At 45.9% G+C, this 19,335-nt stretch overlaps 1 protein-coding gene and 3 pseudogenes across 7 annotated transcripts in view; 1 reads left to right on the top strand and 3 right to left on the bottom strand.

Annotated features, from left to right (window-relative positions):
- Positions 1 to 1,636: 1,636 nt before the first annotated feature.
- Positions 1,637 to 4,516, bottom strand: LOC123106558 (protein NRT1/ PTR FAMILY 4.5-like; annotated as a pseudogene).
- Positions 4,517 to 13,268: 8,752 nt separating this feature from the next.
- On the bottom strand, positions 13,269 to 13,407 carry LOC123109253 (uncharacterized; annotated as a pseudogene).
- A 1,954-nt stretch (positions 13,408 to 15,361) lies between these two features.
- Positions 15,362 to 15,503, bottom strand: LOC123109254 (uncharacterized; annotated as a pseudogene).
- A 756-nt stretch (positions 15,504 to 16,259) lies between these two features.
- Positions 16,260 to 19,335, top strand: part of LOC123102289 (single-strand DNA endonuclease 1) — a 5,446-nt gene continuing 2,370 nt past the window's right edge. For 2 of the 7 annotated variants that reach the window (XR_006448868.1, XR_006448869.1), the window contains exons 1-7: positions 16,260 to 17,223; positions 17,321 to 17,372; positions 17,443 to 17,515; positions 17,674 to 17,747; positions 17,883 to 18,031; positions 18,156 to 18,627; positions 18,945 to 19,097. Coding sequence is in view for 1 of the 7 variants with exons in the window: in XM_044523589.1 (XP_044379524.1) it covers positions 17,171 to 17,223; positions 17,321 to 17,372; positions 17,443 to 17,515; positions 17,674 to 17,747; positions 17,883 to 17,957 (327 nt within the window). In the remaining 6 variants the exon portion in view is untranslated. The other 5 variants (XR_006448867.1, XR_006448866.1, XR_006448871.1 and 2 more) reach the window with 5 other exon arrangements.

The raw sequence follows: 19,335 nt of genomic DNA, 5'->3' as shown, positions 1-19,335 counted from the left end.
GTTAAATGCAGTATTGACAGAACCAACAACGCTGAGTGCACGAATTTTGAAGGCCTCATATTTCCCCGAGACATCCATTCTGGAGGCAGAGCTTGGAAGTCGGCCCTCGCAAATCTGGCGAGCTATCTTGGACGGGAGGGACATGCTAAATCTGGGTATAGTCCGGCGAATTGGCAATGGGCAAACTACTGAAGTCTGGACACAGAACTGGATTCCAAGATCAGGAATGATGAGACCGGTGTCGCCGTTAATACAGAATCCGCCGCGCCTAGTGGCGGATTATATCAATGCCCAGGAGGCCACTTGGAATGAACAACTGGTTCGGACTGTCTTTTTGCCTGTTCATACAGAAGGAATATTATCTATACCTCTATGCACACGCAACATGGAAGATTTCTGGGCATGGAGTGGTGAGAAGAAGGGTAATTTTTCTGTAAAATCTGCCTATAGACTGATTGTACAAGCAAGGCTAGAGGGAGAGCATGGAAGTGGTGATAACGCATCAGCATCGGGCAACACGGGTAGCGACTGGACTAAGTTATGGAAGACGAATGTGCCATCGAAGGTGAAGTTGTTTTTATGGCGTTTTGCATGCAGCTCTATCCCAACAGCGGAGCTACTCCATCATAGAAACATGTCGACTACTTCTACATGTGTGTTTTGCGGTGCCAGAGATTCATGGAGACATGCTTTGCTTGAGTGCGCGATGGCAAGCAGCGTGTGGGCGATATCTGACGATTCTCTTGTTGAACAGATGAGCCAGCATGATGGTGAGGATGCAAGGGAATGGATTTTTGCTCTGAAGAATACTCTCTCGCATGAACATTTTGTACGTATGACGGTTACCTTGTGGGCAGTGTGGGCAGCTAGAAGGAAAGCTACATATGAGGATATATTCCAGAGTCCGCATGCAACACACACATTCATTAACTCGTTCCTGAGCGATCTTCAAGTGATCAAGAACGTGTCTAATACTGTTGTGCAGGCCAGAACGGCGCGACCAACTCATTGGTTACAGCCACCGTGGGGTACATCTAAAATTAATGTAGATGCAGCCTGCATGGAGAGTTCAAGTGTTGGTGCGGTTGCAGCGGTGTGCAGAAGCAGGAGGGTATTTTTCTCAGTGCGTCCACTGTCGTGTTCAAGGGCATCTCTGACCCTACGACACTGGAAGCAATGGGAGTCAGGGAATCGATGGCACTAGCAGAGGATCTCCAGTTACAAGCGATTCATGTGGCGACGGATTGCATGGAAGTGGTGAACGATATCAAGCAGAAGAGTAACCCGGTCTATGGGGCCATAATACATGAGATCATAGAGTACTCTAGTACCTTTAATTCTTGCACTTTTGTTCATGAGTTTAGGAGCTCGAATGTCGAGGCTCACAATCTAGCGAAGCATGCTTTGGGACTGGGGTTTGGTCGTCATGTCTGGTTAGGCCACCCCGGTGATCTTACTTTCGTCCCTGTAAACATTGTGATGGTCTAATAAAAGCTTCGCTTGATTGTCTAAAAAAAAGTTAAATGCAGTTAACTGAACTACACTTTCAATCCGCTGCAGATATGTCATCTGCAGTCGTGACAACAGACTTGACTAATTCAAGACATAGTGAATCAGACATCCTTCTATTTTCCAAAGTACTAATATACCATTGCATATCTGATATGTCAAGGCAAATCATGATCAACCGTTGGCACAACTCTAGCAACGCGTTGATTGTTCTGGTACACATACTTGTTGGCCCAGTACAGGTAGTTGAGGAAGCCGAGTAATCCGATAACAGCCACAACCCAGTAGAACAGGTCAAGATGACTAGTGTTCAAGCTTGCACGCTCGAGCCAGCCTACCCGGTGACCATGCCTTGTGCCCTGTTCACAGCATCCACCAGGAATGTGGCCATCAACGACGCGAGCCCCAGATCACACTAGAACAGCGCCGTGGCTATCGACTTCATGCCCCGTGGCGCCTCACTGTTGAAGAACTCGAGTAGCCCGGTGAACGACGTCACGTCCGACACGCCGAGCAGGAAGAACTGAGGTGCGAGCCAGAAAAGGGACATCTGCACCTCAGCCCGCTTCCTCTTTTTCTCGACAACCGCTGCGATGACGCAGGCAAGTATCATGGAGGCAAAGCCTATGCCGATGCGCTGCAAGTGGGTGATGCCACCTCTGTAGCCCGTGCGCCTTCGCAGGAACGGCACGATGAACTGGTCATAGACCGCAAGCATCAACATCTGGAATGTGATGGGGATGACGAAGAGTGTCGCCGGGGAAACGTGGATCTTGCCGAGCCTCGTGTTGGTCAAGCCACCTTGCTGCACCGTGAACGTGAAGAGGATGATGCTCGATATGTATCCAATCACGGAGCTGATGAAGATGGGAAGCATGCGGAGCACAATCTTGGTTTCCTCCACCTTGGTCACGCTGCAGACCAACCAGTCCCCCTTTTCACCACGGTTGATGCAAGCTTTATCGAGAAATCTGGCACCATGCATCATCACAGAGTTAGGGAATGGATTCTCAAAACACTATGGGGTACGCTACTCTCTATGGCGACTTGATAAGTGCAAGTAATTAAAAACATGGTTCGATTCACCGAGTCTTACTTCAGACTATTTGTTTGAGAGAGCGAGCCATTGTAACCTGTCCCCACCTCGGTACTGCTTTCATGTGCTTCTTCTAGCCCCTCACCAACTTCAATCTTCCTGTTTCGGAAGGCAACCACAAGAACCTGGGAGAAGCAAAATTGAAGTCAACACAAGCAACATACTATTATGTTTTGAGCTAGGAAGTAGCTTGTACCACCTGCAGTATTCGAGTCAGAGGACTTCCTTGTGGTACTTGGTTGCGGTAGAAAGGGAGACCAGCAGCAACTACGAGCAATCCGAGCAGAACTATGACGGCACACAACCCTAGTGCGATATCCCACCCTTTGTAGTCCTGGAGCCACACTATGAGAATCAGCCCTACGAAACCTCCAAAAGAGATTCCGAAGGTATACCAGTTAAAGAAGCTGGACTGCTGGCGGGACTCTTTGGGATCTTCATGGTCAAATTGGTCTGCTCCAAGGGACGGCAAGCAAGATCGTATACACCCATCACCAAATGCACTCAGATACAAGCCTACGTACAATAAGGCAGCGTTCTTGCCCTGGACCTCTTTGCAATTGTTTGGCTCTGCTTCAATATTGCAAGGGGGTGGGTGGAGGGAGGGTAGGTAGGCTTGCAGTGCGAGCAGTCCGTATCCCTGCACAAATTAATGCATGCTCGATCAATTATGCTACAATAACATTACATATCTTAGTTCCCTACTTGAATACGGATTAATGTTGGCATGAAGGAAGTCCTCGTTTATCGGCGCTAATAAGTGGGTTTCATTGTCAAGGATACGCCAAAGTATGTACTGTATCTTTCGCACCAATTGAGTTATATGAAAACATGACAAGTTATAAGGCAGTTTTAAGTTTCAGCATACCGCAGGTATGCTAAAGGCACATTGCTGTTTTTGTAAGGTATATTTATACTCCACTCTCACCATGCCGCTTACAATTTCGTACACCCAAAATTGATTATGGCTTATGGTTTGTGTCGAGTATAGTACATGCCAGGCTAAATGGTTGGATGACATTTCCTCTTCTTCTTTTCAAACAATTGTTCTCACTGATTTTGTTAATGAAATCAGGTCTCTATTTTGCTTTTTCAAAAAGTAAATGTATCCCAAGTTCCCAAACAAATTTCAGCTTTGGAAATTTACATCAGAATTGCGGACAGCACTTCCTTCAAATTTGGTGAGGCCACATCAAAATGAAGAAAATTACAATAATAAAACAAATCAAATCTATGATACTATGTTAGTCATTTTTAGCACTTATCAGAGTATAATTTTAAGATACTAGGATTTCATATTCACTTCTTTCTACTGATAAAGCCGCATATGTTTAACATGATTCATAAAGAAACGCATGTTTTATTGCCGTCTCTGTTATTGGCTGGTTCTAGTTAAACAAAGAATAACTCCTTTGAGTCAATAGAAAAATAGAAATCATGTAGATAACTGAAGAGATGAAGATGTATATCACCAGAAACATAAATGGACCAATGAGGAGCATAGTTTTGGCGCGAGTGATGTAGGAGTCAGAGAGGAAAGCTCCGATCATTGCAAACCCGGATGTGGCGCCAAAGGAATTAGCAGCTGTAGTCACCGAGCCCGAAACCCCCATATGCATTGTTCCGTGGAGATAAGTAACCATATTCAGCACGTTTGGGACAATAACCACGTTTGTTACCACAGTCAAAACTGCAAATGGGAAACAACGCACAAAAGTGATTCAATGTCTTAAACTCAGAAGCTTACAATGAGATATTGTATGTGCAAGCATGTGTAAACATGTATGCAAATAAGGACTCGGCCTGTATAGTGACTTAATTACCATACAAAAACCATGCTGCTCTGACTCCACCGTGCACCTCTTTGTTGATGGTTTTTCCCCTCCAATTCACAAAGACTCCAACTGCCATGGCGCTTCTTCTTCGTCCTTCTGACTTGCTACTGCTTGTCTGCCTCCCTCTTGCATGCCTCAACATAAGAGGGGTATAAATAGAAGGTGGATATTCATATTCAGAGGATTGATAGCATCAGCAGGACCAATCAAAGATTCTGTCCTATTTTATTCCCATCATTACCGACAACCAACATTTATTTGAATTACATTGCTTCTACTTGCTATTTTCTACCAAGTAAAATTTCGACGGTACAAAACGGATATACTAACATTGAAGTAGAAAAGGAGGTACATGTGACTAAAAAACCACAACTACCAACAACGCCAATTTGCTATCAATGTGTCATCATCCTGAGAGCAACATTTTGCAAGTTAGCTCATAATCCATCAATTTTTTCGAGCACAAGTTCTTTTTTATTGTAGTGCACTTTGACTGATTCATGAAGTGGGATCCTGCATCTGGGACAAACATGATAAAAACGTATACCAGAACTTAGAATTACAACAAAACAAATTGTTAGAAGAAGACGCCAAACCTACAATGACAAACAAAACAAACAAAACTGCAGGCAGCTGGAAAAGACAAATAACTAGGCGGAGACAGTGAGGGAGGGGCCGAGCTTGATTTGTATGGCTTCGACGCCGTGGCTGCGGCCGACCTGGAAGCAAAGAAGGCCTTAGTCTCTGCGACCATGATGCTGCTGAACCGCGTCGCGAAGCCGAACAAGATGCCTGCTTGCTCATTGGATGACGAGGCGGTCCTCATGCCGGCGCCGATCTATTCTGGCTCCCCGCCCGGTGCTCCTCCTTCCTCCTCGTATCCCTGCTTGAGGCAATAAAATGGGCATTAACAACCCGGCCTTGTACAATGGGAGGTGCTTAGAGAGGTGTTTAGAAAAATAAACCGAGTTTTCCTGAAGCACCGGTGCCTATTTCTACGGGAGAGACACTTAGTTAAGCGTCTATCCTGTACAAATAAGCACCCGTGCTTAAGGAAAGTCTGGTTTATTTCTCTAAGCACCTTCACTAAGCATCTTCCATTGTACAAGGCCTAAGTACCTAAGCTTGTTAGGTCTATTGGACAGTGTGCAATCAAAATCATGTGATGGTTTTCTAATCCAATAGATTGGATACAACACAAAGACTTATATTTCAGGTTCGAAAGAAGAATCAAATATGAGAGGTTATCTGAACCTACATTTGAATCACGCCACTGTTGGTCCACTGCCTCCTCATGATAACACCATCAACCATTAGGTTGGTTTCCAACCATCAGTATGTTCACCCTTGAGAAGTCCAGGCTAGGGTGCTACAATTAGGATCCATATGAGATAGACCAATAACTATTTTTCTTCATGTAATTGGAGGTATTCCCCTACCATAACAACAGGTGGATGCAGCCGCTCAACCTGGGTGGGGAGCATACAAAATATGCAAAATAGGGAGATTAGAAGATGACAATTTCTTTAATAGTTTATAATACAGACAGTGTCACAGTATTTTATAGATGGTTGCTCACATATCTAAATGCCGCATATCTTGATTCATGCCTAGCAAAAATTCCTTTCAATATTCTCTAGAACCAGGAACAATAAGTGCATTGTGAATGGCAAGGAGAACTGAACCTAGGTACAATCTATCACACACAATAAGGTGCGGGGGAAGGGCGATCGCTGGGGCATGCTACGTGGATTTCACTGTGCTCATTGAAAGATTGGATGAAGCGTGTGCCTCTGGCAGGGACGCGTTGCATGTTATATAGGCAAAGAGATTTACAAGATCCTGGCAGTTCGGTTGTGTTGGATTGATCCTCAAGAAAAGGCTAAAGAGATGAGGATAAATCCTAACAACCACAACTACCTGATTACAATACGCACGCAATACGCTAACCTACCGGGCATATATATGTTTATAATCACACCGTATATACATGTTACAATATATTCTAACCCGCCCCCTCAATCACAACTTCACCAAGTTGAGATTGCTCTTAAAATCTTCCAATTTTCGCCATGACAAGGCTTTGGTAAACCTATCAGCAACTTGATCACCTGTGGGTATAAAACGAATATCCAATAGCTTGCTAGCTACTCTCTCTCGAACAAAATGATAGTCAACTTCTATATGTTTAGTTCTTGCATGGAACACTGGATTTGCTGACAGATATGTGACACCAATGTTGTCACACCAAAGACGAGCAACTGGTGAATGAGCAACTCCAAGTTCACGCAGAAGAGTTTGGACCCAAATAATCTCAGCAGTTGCATTAGAAGGACTTGTATTCTACCTCAGTACTTGATCTTGAAACAGTAGCTTGCTTACGTGCACTCTAAGAAATCAAGTTGGGACCAAAAAACACACAGAAACCTCCTGTTGATCTTCTGTCATCAGGACATCCTGCCCAATCAGCATCTGAGAAAGCGCTAACAATACTGCAAGCTGACTTGGTGAATTTCAGACCTGTACTTATAGTACCTTTAAGATATCTCAAAATCCTTTTAACTGCTGTCATGTGTTGGGAGGTAGGAGACTGCAAATACTGACAAACTTTGTTCACTTGGAAACAAATATCAGGTCTTGTTAATGTCAAATATTGCAAGGCACCTACCATACTTCTATACCTTGTTGACTCTTCGGCCCCCAAAGGTTCTCCTTCTTCCTTTGACGGTTTTTCGGATGTTGAGAGAGGCATGTTTGAAATCTTGCAATTTATCATACCTGCACGTTTCAAAATATCCATGACATATTTTTCTTGGGTCAGGAGAATGCCATCTTTCACTTTCTTGACTTCAATTCCCAAGAAATAATGTAGATCTCCTAGATCCTTCAAGGCAAAGTCTCTTCTCAAATCTGCCAACAAAGCTACAGTTGCATCTTATGATGAGCTAGCAACAATTATATCATCAACATAGACCAACATAAACATAATAATTTTTCCTCTTCTAAAGAAGAACAGAGAAGTATCCCCCCTTGATGGTTTAAAACCAAGTGCTTGAAGTTTGTCACACAACCTGGAGTACCATGCTCGAGGTGCCTGTTTCAAACCATATAGAGCTTTGTCAAGTTTGCAGAGATGATTTTCCTTGCCTTTTATCTCATAGCCAGGTGGTTGTCTCATATAAACTTCTTCCTCTAGAACGCCATGAAGGAACGCATTCTGAACATCCAATTGCCTGAGACTCCAGTTACTGGATACTGCAACAGAAAAAACAAGTCTGATAGTAGCTGCTTTAACAACAGGACTGAATGTATCTTCATAGTCTATACCATATCTTTGTTTGAAACCTTTTGCTACTAGCCTTGCCTTGTATCTGTCAATTTGACCATCTGCCTTTATTTTAATCCTATAGACCCACCTACAATCAATAACATTTTTATTTTTTGCTGGTGGAACTAAGTGCCATGTCTTATTTTTAATAAGAGCATCATACTCATCATTCATAGCCCTCTTCCAATTTGTATCATTCAAGGCATCTTGCAAACTATGAGGTTCACCAGTAGTTATCAGACCACCAAAGCGAGGTTTGAGATTGTCATACCTAACTGTGCCATCTATACGAACTTGAGGTTTTGAAATACCGTGTTGTGACCGTGTTCGTCGAGTCGGCACATCAGGAGCTGCAGATACATGTGGCACAGAAGATCCGCCAGAGGGAGGAGGATCCACACGCGATCCAACGTCAACACGCGATCCCGTAGCAGATCTATCACCAGCGACAAAGGATCTCGCATCCTGTCGGGGCAGATCGGCGCGGGAGTCCGTGCAGCTCAGGTCCATGCAGCTCGGTTGGCCCACCTGGCGGCCCGCAGGAGGGGAGCCGACTGGCCCACCTGATGGCGCGGTGTCGGGAGATGCAGCGGGCGATCCACTGTGCGCCACGCGTCGTTCCCTGGGCGGCGTCTGCGCAGCCGAGGTAGATTCGCCCCCTGGGCCGCCTGTGCCACCTGCGCCCACTGGCGCTGCCGTCTCGGGATCGCTGCCCACAGCACCTGAATCCTCCTCCTGTTCCGCAGCGTTTTCGTCTTGTTCTGGCTGCATAAAATCATGCACAAAAACTGGATTTTCTCCACTGTTAGCAACAGGATTAGTGCGAAAATTAGTCTGTTGATCAACTACAGGTTCGTCCCCATGATCAAGAGGTGCAAACTCAGGGAGCAAAAGGACTTCCGACCGGAGAGGGGTGCCTGCATTGGGATTTAAGGATGCAAAGGGAAAAACCGTTTCATCAAAAATAACATCACGGGATATATAGACTCATCCAGCAGCAACATCTAGGCACTTAAAACCCTTGTGAAGGTTGTTGTAGCCAAGGAAGACGCACTGTTTGGAACGAAACTCCATTTTTTTGGAATTATAAGGGTGAAGATTCGGCCAGCATGCACACCCAAAGACTCGAAGAGAATGATAATTGGGTTGTTCGTGAAACAAACGTGTTAAAGGAGTTTCAAAATTAATCACTTTGCTAGGGGTGCGCTTTATCAAATATGTGACAGAGAGAAAGGCCTCATCCCAAAACTTCAAGGGCATGGAGGCATGGGCTAAGAGAGAGAGCCCTACATCAACAATATGCCAATGTTTTCTTTCTGCTGACCCGTTTTGCTGATGAGCATGGGGACAAGATGAAAGAAAAGAGGTGAAGCGTATACCTCCTGACAGGGACGCGTGCGTGTTAAATAGCAAGACAAGATTACATCGGTTGGCAGGTTGTTGTGTTAGCTTGACCCCTCATCCAAGACTATACAAGATAAGGATCTCTAACCTCCAACAACCTGCCCAAGTTACAACACACGCACACAAGTTACACCCCGTGACATATGTCACGTTACAACTACACCCATATCATTTAACATCCTCCCTCAATCTAAACGTGTCAAGGTTGATATTGTTCTTGAAGGCTTGTAGTTGTCGAATCTGTAATGGTTTTGTAAAACCATCCGCCACTTGGTCTCCTGTTGGGATGAACCTGATTTCCAATAGTTTTCTAGCAACCCTCTCTCCGACAAAGTGAAAATCAATCTCTATGTGTTTAGTCCTTGCATGAAACACTGGATTAGCTGAGAGATACGTTGCTCCAAGATTATCACACCATAGACAAGAAGTGCTTGTTCTTCTTACTCCTAGCTCATCTAGTAAAGTTTCCATCCACATTACCTCAGCTGTTGCATTTGCCAGAGATTTATATTCTGCTTCAGCACTAGAGCGAGAGACTATTGCTTGTTTCTTTGCATTCCAGGATATGAGGTTAGAACCAAAGAAAACAGCAAATCCACCTGTAGACCTTCTGTCATTAGGACACCCTGCCCAATCTGCATCAGAAAAGGCACTAACAGTTGTTGAGGGTGATTTACATATTTTCAGTCCTGTACCAGCACTTCCTTGAATATATCTCAATATCCTTTTTACTGTTGTCCAATGAAGTGAAGTAGGGGAGTGCAGAAATTGACAGACCTTGTTAACAGAGAAGGATATATCAGGTCTTGTCAAAGTTAAATATTGTAGTGCACCCACCACACTCTATATTTAGTCCCTTCCTCTGGACTCAACAACTCTCCTTCATGCAATGATAATTTTTCTGTTGTAGATAAAGGTGTACTGGAGGGTTTACAGTCTCTCATACCTACACGCTTGAGTATATCCTTGGCATATTTTTCTTGAGTCAGCAGTATACCATCATGTACCTGTTTTACTTCTATGCCAAGGAAATAATGTAATTCTCCCAAGTCCTTGAGAGCAAAATCATTCTTCAAGTTCTTAAGTAAAGCTGAGGTGGCTTGTGGAGAGGAGCTAGCAACAATTATATCATCTACATATATAAGCATATAAATGATCACCTTCTCATTTTTGAAGAAAAACAGAGAAGTATCTCCCCTTGAGGGTCGGAAACCAAGTTGTTGGAGCTTTGTGCTTAGTCTTGAGTACCAAGCTCTGGGCGCCTGTTTCAGACCATACAGTGCTTTGTCCAATTTACACACATGCTGTGGTTTGGTGCCATCCACAAACCCAGGTGGTTGCTTCATGTACACCTCTTCCTCGAGAATGCCATGTAAGAACGCATTCTGCACATCCAATTGGCGAAGAGTCCATCCCCTGGAAACAGCAATAGAAAGAACAAGTCTAATAGTAGCTGCCTTAACTACTGTACTAAAAGTGTCTTCATAGTCAATTCCATAACGTTGTTTAAACCCCTTTGCTACTAGTCTAGCTTTGTATCTATCTATTGTACCATCAGAATTCCTCTTAATTTTGTATACCCATTTACAATCTATAATGTTTCTACCTTGTTTAGGTGAGACTAGATGCCAAGTTTGATTTTTCATAAGTGCATCATACTCTACCTCCATAGCTCGTTTCCAGTTTTTATCATCTAGTGCTTCAGCTAGATCACGAGGCTCACCAGTAGCAGCAAAGTTTACAACCTTGAAATTTTTACCATACCTGACCGTTCCATCTTTAGGAACAAGTGGTTTAAAAATGCCTCTTTGTGACCGTGTATTGGGTCGCTCCGGTTCAACGGCCACAGAAGATCCTGATGTTGTAGAAGATCCTGCAGCCGGTTCTGGACGCGGTCGGACCTGGGGATCGGTCCTGTCGGGAGGCAAGGCGGAGACGCGTCTAGGCGACACACGCCCGGGAGTCCGCGCCTCCTCATCATTCGGTGATGGCGACGCATTGGACACACCTGCGCCAGCCCGCGCGCCTGACCGCGAGTCTGGCCGCGTGTCACCCGTGGATGGGCTGCCCGCATCAGGTGGGGTGGCCGCGCCAGCCGGAGTGCGCGTTTCCGCCTCTGAGTCTGTGCGCGCGCCAGATGCAGCAGCGCCGCCAGATCTCTCGGGATCCACGCGCGCAGGCAAATCTGTCCTGCCACCAGACCTCTCGGGATCCATGTGCGCAGGAGGATCTGCTCCGTGTTCCGAGCCAGGCCGGTTTGGCTGTATCTGCAACATAAAATCATGACCAAAACCAATGTTTTCTGCTGCATTTTTTCCCTCCGGCTTCCTGCATCATCAGAACCATTAGTAGTCCTATTAATCATTTGATCATCAACTATTTCTCCCCCTTGATCAGTAGGATTAAGTAGGTCAGGAGGAAGTAAAAGAATCTCAGCCCTTAGACAAGCACCGGTATTAGGATGAAGGGCCGCAAAAGGAAAAATGTTTTCATCAAACACCACATCCCTAGAAATGTATACACGCCCTGTGGAGATATCAAGGCACTTGTAGCCTTTGTGCATGTTACTATAACCAAGGAAAGCACATTGCTTTGATCGAAATTGGAGTTTATGTGTGTTATATGGACGTAAATTGGGTCAACAAGCACACCCAAAAATTCTAAGAGAGGAATAATTGGGAGTTTCACCGGATAACCTAGTAAGAGGTGTTTCATGATTTATGACTTTGCTTGGAACCCTATTGATCAGATAGGTTGCGGCAAGGAAGGCCTCATCCCAAAATTTCAAGGGCATAGAGGCTTGAGCGAGCAAGGAGAGGCCAACCTCAACAATGTGACGGTGTTTGCGCTCAGCTGACCCATTCTGCTGATGAGCATGAGGGCATGATACATGGTGTGAAATGCCAATTTTGGTGAAGAGAGAGTTCGACTTTTCGTACTCCCCTCCCCAATCTGTTTGGAGAGCAAGAATCTTGCGATCAAAACGTCGTTCAACAAGGTTTTGGAAGTCATGGAATTTCTGAAAAACTTCAGATTTGTGCTTGATGAGATAGATTCATGTGAATTTACTAAAATCATCGATAAAACTCACATAGTATTTTTTTTCTGCCTACTGTTTCAACAGCAGGACCCCACACATTAGAAAGGACAAGTTCCAAAGGAAATTTATATTCACTCAAGGATTGAGGATAAGGTAACTGGTGACTTTTGCCCTTTTGGTAGGCGTCACATACATGCTTATTGCTACCATTATTAACACACGAGAGCTTAGTCTCACTAAGAATCTTCCTAACAACAATGGAAGAAGGGTGACCTAAACGTCTATGCCACCAATCCAGAGGTGGTTTGGTGACATTGAGCACATGCTTCTGGACGTTTCCCCCGGTGTGTTTGACAGGATAGAGCCCTCTTCTACCCCTGCCTCGAAGTAGAACCTTCCTCGTTTCCAGATCCTTGATGAGAAAAAAATGAGGGTGAATTTCAACAATAGTATTATTGTCAAGAGCAAGTTTACTTGCAGAAATCAAATCTTTTGTTGCCTCCGGAACATGAAGAACATCTTTTAGATGAAGATTGCGATCTGGGGTAGAAATAGCTGCATAACCAATATGATTAATGGACATACCTGATCCATTTGCAGTATGAATCTGATCACCGCCCGTGTACCTCTCCCGAACGGTCAGCTTCTCCAGATCGCTTGTAATATGGTCGGTTGCACCACTGTCCATGTACCAATTGGTGTCAACCCCATACTGATGAGCAGCCATGTTGGCCGAGCGCTCCTCTCCTCCCTGATATGAAGAGTCGTAGCGCTTCCAGCACTTCCAAGCAGGGTGGCCAACTTTTCCACAGATCTGGCACACCCGCTTGGCAGAGGAGTTGTTGTTGTAGTTCCCCCTGCCTCCCGAGTTGCCTCGACCACGGCTGTGGTCACCACCACGGCCACGGTCACCACCGCCGCCTGGTTTGTTGTTGAAGCCGCGACCACCGCCGCGATCACCGTTGCTGATGGAGTTGTTGTTCTTGTTGAAGCCGCGCCCACGCGCCGCCGCATTTGCGGACGACTGAGAGGACCCGCCGCGGAGATTCAGGCGAGTCTCAAAACTCAGAAGCTGTGAGAACAGCTCCGGGATCTTGACAGGTTCGACCCTAGAACACATGGCCGACACCACTGGGTCGTACTCCTCATCCTGTCCAGCAAGGATGTGGGAGATCACCTCTTCCTCGTCCAAGGCCTTCCCTGAAGCAGTTAGTTCATCACACAGGGTTCGGACCTTACCGACATACTCTGTGATCGTGGAGTTGCCCTTCTGAAGATTGGCTTGTGCAATTCTGACGTTGACGGTCTGCGCCCTGGTGTGCGACGCAAGCATCCCTTGCACCGTGTTCCATAGCTCGGCCGCGGTGTGGCAGGTTGCCACTTGGACGGCCATCTCACGCGGTAGCGTAGTCAGCAGGTATGAGAAAACCTGCTGATCCCGCGCGTACCACACACTGAACTCTGGGTTCGGCGCCTTCGTCTTGGTTTTCCCGTCATCGCCGGTGACCTCAATGGTCGTGGGCGGAGGCGGCTGCTCAGTGTCAAGGAAGCTTGCCATCTGCGCTCCCCTAATGGCTGAGAGCACCATGGCGTGCCATAAGGCCCCGTTCCCTCTCGTAAGCTTCTCGGTTGCGTTGTGTGCAAACGGAGACGAGGGGAAGGAACTTGCGGAGGAAGAGCTCGCCATGGATGAACCCGAGGTAGGCTCTGATTACCATGAAAGAAAAGAGGTGAAGCGTATACCTCCTGGTAGGGACGCGTGCGTGTTAAATAGCAAGACAAGATTACATCGGTTGGCAGGTTGTTGTGTTAGCTTGACCCCTCATCCAAGACTATACAAGATAAGGATCTCTAACCTCCAACAACCTGCCCAAGTTACAACACACGCACACAAGTTACACCCCTTGACATATGTCACGTTACAACTACACCCATATCATTTAACACAGGAGACATGGTGAGTGATTCCTAATTGACGAAAGAAGGAATTTAAGCATTCATACTCGCCACCCCAGTCTGTTTGCATAGTGATTATTTTTTTATTGAACAACCTTTCAACAAGAGTTTGAAATTCATGAAAGACTTTAAACACTTCAGATCGGTGCTTGAGTAGATATATCCACGTAAATTTGTTGTAATCATCGATGAAAGACACATAATAGTTTTTCCTATTGATAGAATCACGGGCAGCCCCCCATACATCGGAGAAAATTTGCTCTAAAGGAGCTTTAAACACACTGTTTGAACTAGGATAAGGAAGTTGATGACTTTTGCCCATTTGGCATGCATCACAAACACCTTCTTTATTTAACTCACTACTAGAAAAAGGAATATCATTCTGACTAAGAACATGATGCACTATGGTAGATGACGGATGCCCTAGCCGATTGTGCCACCTTTCAACAGGTAGTTTATTTGCACCAAACGCTTGCTTGCTTGAACTAAGAGGAGCCGATGATACGGGGTAGAGGCCTTGTCTACACCTGCCGTGCAGAAGGGTTTTCCTCGTACCCTGTTCCTTGACGAGAAAGAAATTTGGGTGAACTTTAAGGAAGGTATGATTGTCAGTGGATAAACGATGAGCAGAGATAAGGTTTTTGGCGGCATCACGCACATGCAAGATATTCTTTAGATGAAGATCATGAGTAGGGGTACGAACGGTAGTGTGACCAATATGACTAATTTCCATACCTTCTCCGTTGGCAGTGTGGACTTGATCGTTGCCGTGATACTTGTTGTGGGCGGTCAACTTGTCGAGCTCGCTGGTGATGTGGTCGGTGGCGCCGGTGTCCAGATACCAGTTGGTATCTACTCCATAGGACGAGTTGTGGCAGATCCGACGCTCTTCTCGTTCTTGGTGTAAGAGATGTCGAAGCGACGGTAGCACTCAAGGGCGGTGTGGTTCGGCCTCTTGCAGATTTGGCAGACGACCTCAGGAAGATCATCTACTCCGTTGCCGTTGCCGCGACCTCCATTGCCGCGACCACCGCCTTCATTGCCATGGCCCCTGTTGCCACGACCACCTCCTCCGTTGCCGCGGCCGCCATTGCCACGGCCACCTCCACCGCGGCCACCACCACGGCCACGAGAGATAGCATTTGCCGAGGACTGGGAGGAGCGGTTGCCACCTTCAAACATAGCAAGACGCTTTTCAAAACCGATCAGCTGAGAGTAAAGTTCGGCTACCTTGATTGGTTCAGTTCTCGCGGCGCAGATGGACGAGACAAACGAGATGTAGTCGTAGTCCAGCCCTGCAAGGATGTAGGAGACCATGTCATCATCATCGAGCGGCTTGCCTGCTGAAGCCATCTCATCGCCCAACGCTTTCATGCGCCCGATGTAGTCGGCGATGGTCGCAGTGCCCTTTTTGGTGGTGGAGAGGGCGATCCGCGTGTTGACGATGTTGGCCTGCGTCTGGGAGAGAAACATCTCCCTGATGGCGGTCCATGCCGCGGCGGCCTTGGTGCAGTGGGCGACTTGGATCATCACAGGTGGCGAGATCGAGTTGAAGATGAAACTCAGCACCTGCGAGTCTTGTGCGAGGGTGACAAGATACGCCGGGTTCGGCACATCTGTCGGCTTACCATCTTTATCGGCAAGCTTGGGCTCCGGGAACTGGTGATCAGGATTGAGATGATCAATCAGCTGCGCTCTACAGATGGTGGCTAGGGCTTGGGCGCGCCAGACCATGTAGTTACGCCGGTGCAACTTATTAGCGATGGGAATGAGGGCAAAAGCGGCGGCGGCGAAGCTGGAGCTAGCCATGACTAGGGTTGGATGTTGGAGAGGAAGTTGGCTCCGAATACCATGAAAGATTGGATGAAGCGTGTGCCTCTTGCAGGGACGCGTTGCATGTTATATAGGCAAAGAGATTTACAAGATCCTGGCAATTCGGTTGTGTTGGATTGATCCTCAAGAAAAGGCTAAAGAGATAAGGATAAATCCTAACAACCACAACTACCTAATTACAATACGCACGCAAAACGCTAACCTACTGGGCGTATATACGATTTATAATCACACCGTATATACATGTTACAATATATTCTAACACTCATCGATTGGGCAAGTCTTTCTGCTTTATATAAGTTCCAGTTGGTCCACTTGGCAGCGTTAGACTGGCCTTGTACGCTGCTCGTTTTCTTCGTCGCTAAGAGAGGAAGAGAGAGAGAGAGAGAGACGTCCCTCTCCCCAGATTCACCACGCGTGCCGTCCCCATCCTCTCTTGCCTCCTTCCTCTCGGTTCGTCGTTTCAGTGTCGGTGGCTCTCGTCGATTAGCACGGCGGCGCCGAAGTTGAGGGCTTCATGGGCGATATCAAGGCGGAGGAAGATGGGTGGTGGGATGGATCTGGTCGCCGTGGTGTCGGAGCTCGGCGAGGGGAGGAGTTCGACCCTGGCCCCTCACAGCCTCGCTACCTGCCTCCTCTTCATCTCTTCTCCCTCGTGCTCCTCGTAATCTCAATCTCCATCTTCGTCGGTATGCATCGTCCTCCTCATCTGCCACTCATCCACCATGCCCAAGGCTAGCAGGAAGAGGCCGACCAATGGTGCAAGCGGCCATGACAACTCAAGAGACGCCGCACCTGCCCCCTGCCTGCTTTACAGGCACCATCTCTCTCTATCTCTCATTCTCTCTTTTTCTAGATTTTCTCATATTTGTTTCTGTGCCTGCAAGGTGTTCGATGTAATGTGGTCAATGTATAGCGATTTGTATGTTTTCTTGTTTATCTTCAGATGGGGCAATACTTTCAATCAAGCTGGCTACTTATAGACGTCATCTAGGTTCCAATTCTGTGGTCATTTCTTTTACACATAATGGACACTTCTTGGGAATATGATGCAGCCAATTCTATTTGTTTAAGCCCAGTTGCTTCATTCACTTTAGGCTGATTGTGATGACACGAGTTCGCAACCATTGACCTCCCTTCAACGGAACAAGGGATCGGAACTCTCGCGCATGATTAAAGAGGCGAAGCATCTTGGCTTGGCCGGCATGCCTTGCTTGGATGGGTAGGTTTTCTCTGCTCCAATCAAACTGTTTATTGATAATACGACCTGAAAGTATTGACAAATGCCCGTAATTGTATGCCATTGTGTTATTTAACAGCGTCGAGGAAGCAGAAGCACAGTGTGCATTGCTTGATTTAAACTCATTGTGCGTAAGTACAATACTTCTCCTAACAACCTGAATGTCATGTCTGTTACTTATTTATTGTTATGTTATTTCAGGAAGGCTGTTTTACATCAGATTCAGATGCTTTTCTTTTTGGATCAAGGACAGTTTACAGAGAAGTCTTCATAGGTACAGCTGATTGGCTGAAAACTGTTGGTTTATGATGTTTTACTGTAATTATAACGAAATTTTAGATGTCTACTATTTACTATTGTTTGTTGTTGCAAAGTGGTCCTGTTGTTGTAGCTTAAATTATTATGGTTTGCTCATGTTCGCTCTCAAATTAGGGGACGGTGGTTATGTCATTTGCTACGAAATGGAGGACATAGAGAAGAAGCTTGGTTTTGGCAGGAAATCACTGGTATGTTGCAATGATCTATCCTGCTGGAGATGATCTTATGGGATTTCTTACAACCAATAATTTGATTCTTTCGTCCAACGCCATATCGCAAAATAGAACACGATTGATAAAGCCCGTGTTTTTTTGTCTCGCCAGAAACAGTTCCTCGCGACCACAGTAAAAATCATGACGTGGCATCGCTCCTTGCTCAACCCAGCGTTTCGCTCTTGAGAGTTTAATACTACGTAGGAGGACATAGCTGCATCAGTCTGATTAGCAGGAAGATGGTGAGGGCCCTTGGAAAGGTGATGTCTTGTCTGCCTTCCTTGAAGTTTATTAAAATCATTTGTTCCCAAACAACAAAAAGGTTCACTTTTTTGCTTCCTGCATTCTTTATGCACGGCTTAATTTATTTTCCATTTCCGATAGTACCCGTTTTTGGAACGTCCAGTGCTGCAAATTCTAAGCAAGGCCGGCCCTGGCGTATGGCCAGAGGGACGACGGCCTAGGGCCCAGCCCTGGAGGGGGCCATGATCTGGTATCGAATAGAGAAAATGGAAGAAAGGAACAACATGATGGGCTGGCCCAATTGATCGTTAGCGCTAGGAAATTAGCGTGGCACTCGCACGACGGCCGCATCTCGCACGGGTCCATCCTGATCGCTTCTTCCTCTCAATCACAACTCTCTCTAACCTATTCCTGCCACCGCTCAGCCTGCCGCAAGCCGCCGCAGCCGGCAGACAGTTCTCTACTGTGCTGTCATCGCCCAGCGCCCCCGGTCTCCACTCTCCAGACGCTGCTGAGCACGGCGCACACCTACATCGATTTCCAGATCCCACAGGAAGTCTGCATCGTACCATCGTCGAGTGTCAGACACTAATGGTGATCCGATCAATCGCAGGTACTATATCATTGTTACACCTCCGCATGAGTAAAAGGGTGTGATCTGTGTGAAAAATTGGATCCTTAACAATCATATTACTACTCCCTATTTCATATCATTTGCCTTCAATAATTAGCAAAAAGCAACAATCAACATTTTTACTAATCCAATAATTTACCTTCAAATAAACGATGCATTTTCATTTATTTTCATCACCCCGTGTTAACGTGTTGTCTAGAAAGTATGCTTGGTGACGTGTTAGCGAAAATGGAAAAGAGAAACATGAGGGTGACTTGATAAAATCACTGAGTGGAGGAGCTGCTGATTTTTTTCAGATTAATATCAGTGCTTAACGAATGAACCTACATGGTGAGTCGATAATAGTTGTCATGGACGAGTAGAACCAAGGAAGAAATTATTGGACGGAATTGACAACGCCTCCATCAAAAGTAACTATGCACGGATGGGTGCTAGAAGAATTTTTAAAGGTAATACTTACAAGTTATTCGACGTAAATTGATTTTGAATACATTCAAGTATTTATTGGTAACATTTCATATGGATGTATATTAGTTATTATTGGCATGATGTTTATAAAAAGGGCCCACTATCTTACTTTCGCCCCGGGCCCCCAAACACTCAGGATCGGCCCTGATTCAAAGGTGGCTCAGGACTGTGATGCTGTGGACCTACCAGTTGAATTAAATTATTTATTTGATCTTGTGA

Source organism: Triticum aestivum, chromosome 5A (genome assembly GCF_018294505.1).
Source record: "Triticum aestivum cultivar Chinese Spring chromosome 5A, IWGSC CS RefSeq v2.1, whole genome shotgun sequence".
In the NCBI taxonomy this organism is placed as follows: domain Eukaryota; kingdom Viridiplantae; phylum Streptophyta; class Magnoliopsida; order Poales; family Poaceae; genus Triticum; species Triticum aestivum.
The sequence above is the reverse complement of the archived record's forward strand: the minus strand, read 5'-3'. Positions and strand labels throughout refer to the sequence as shown.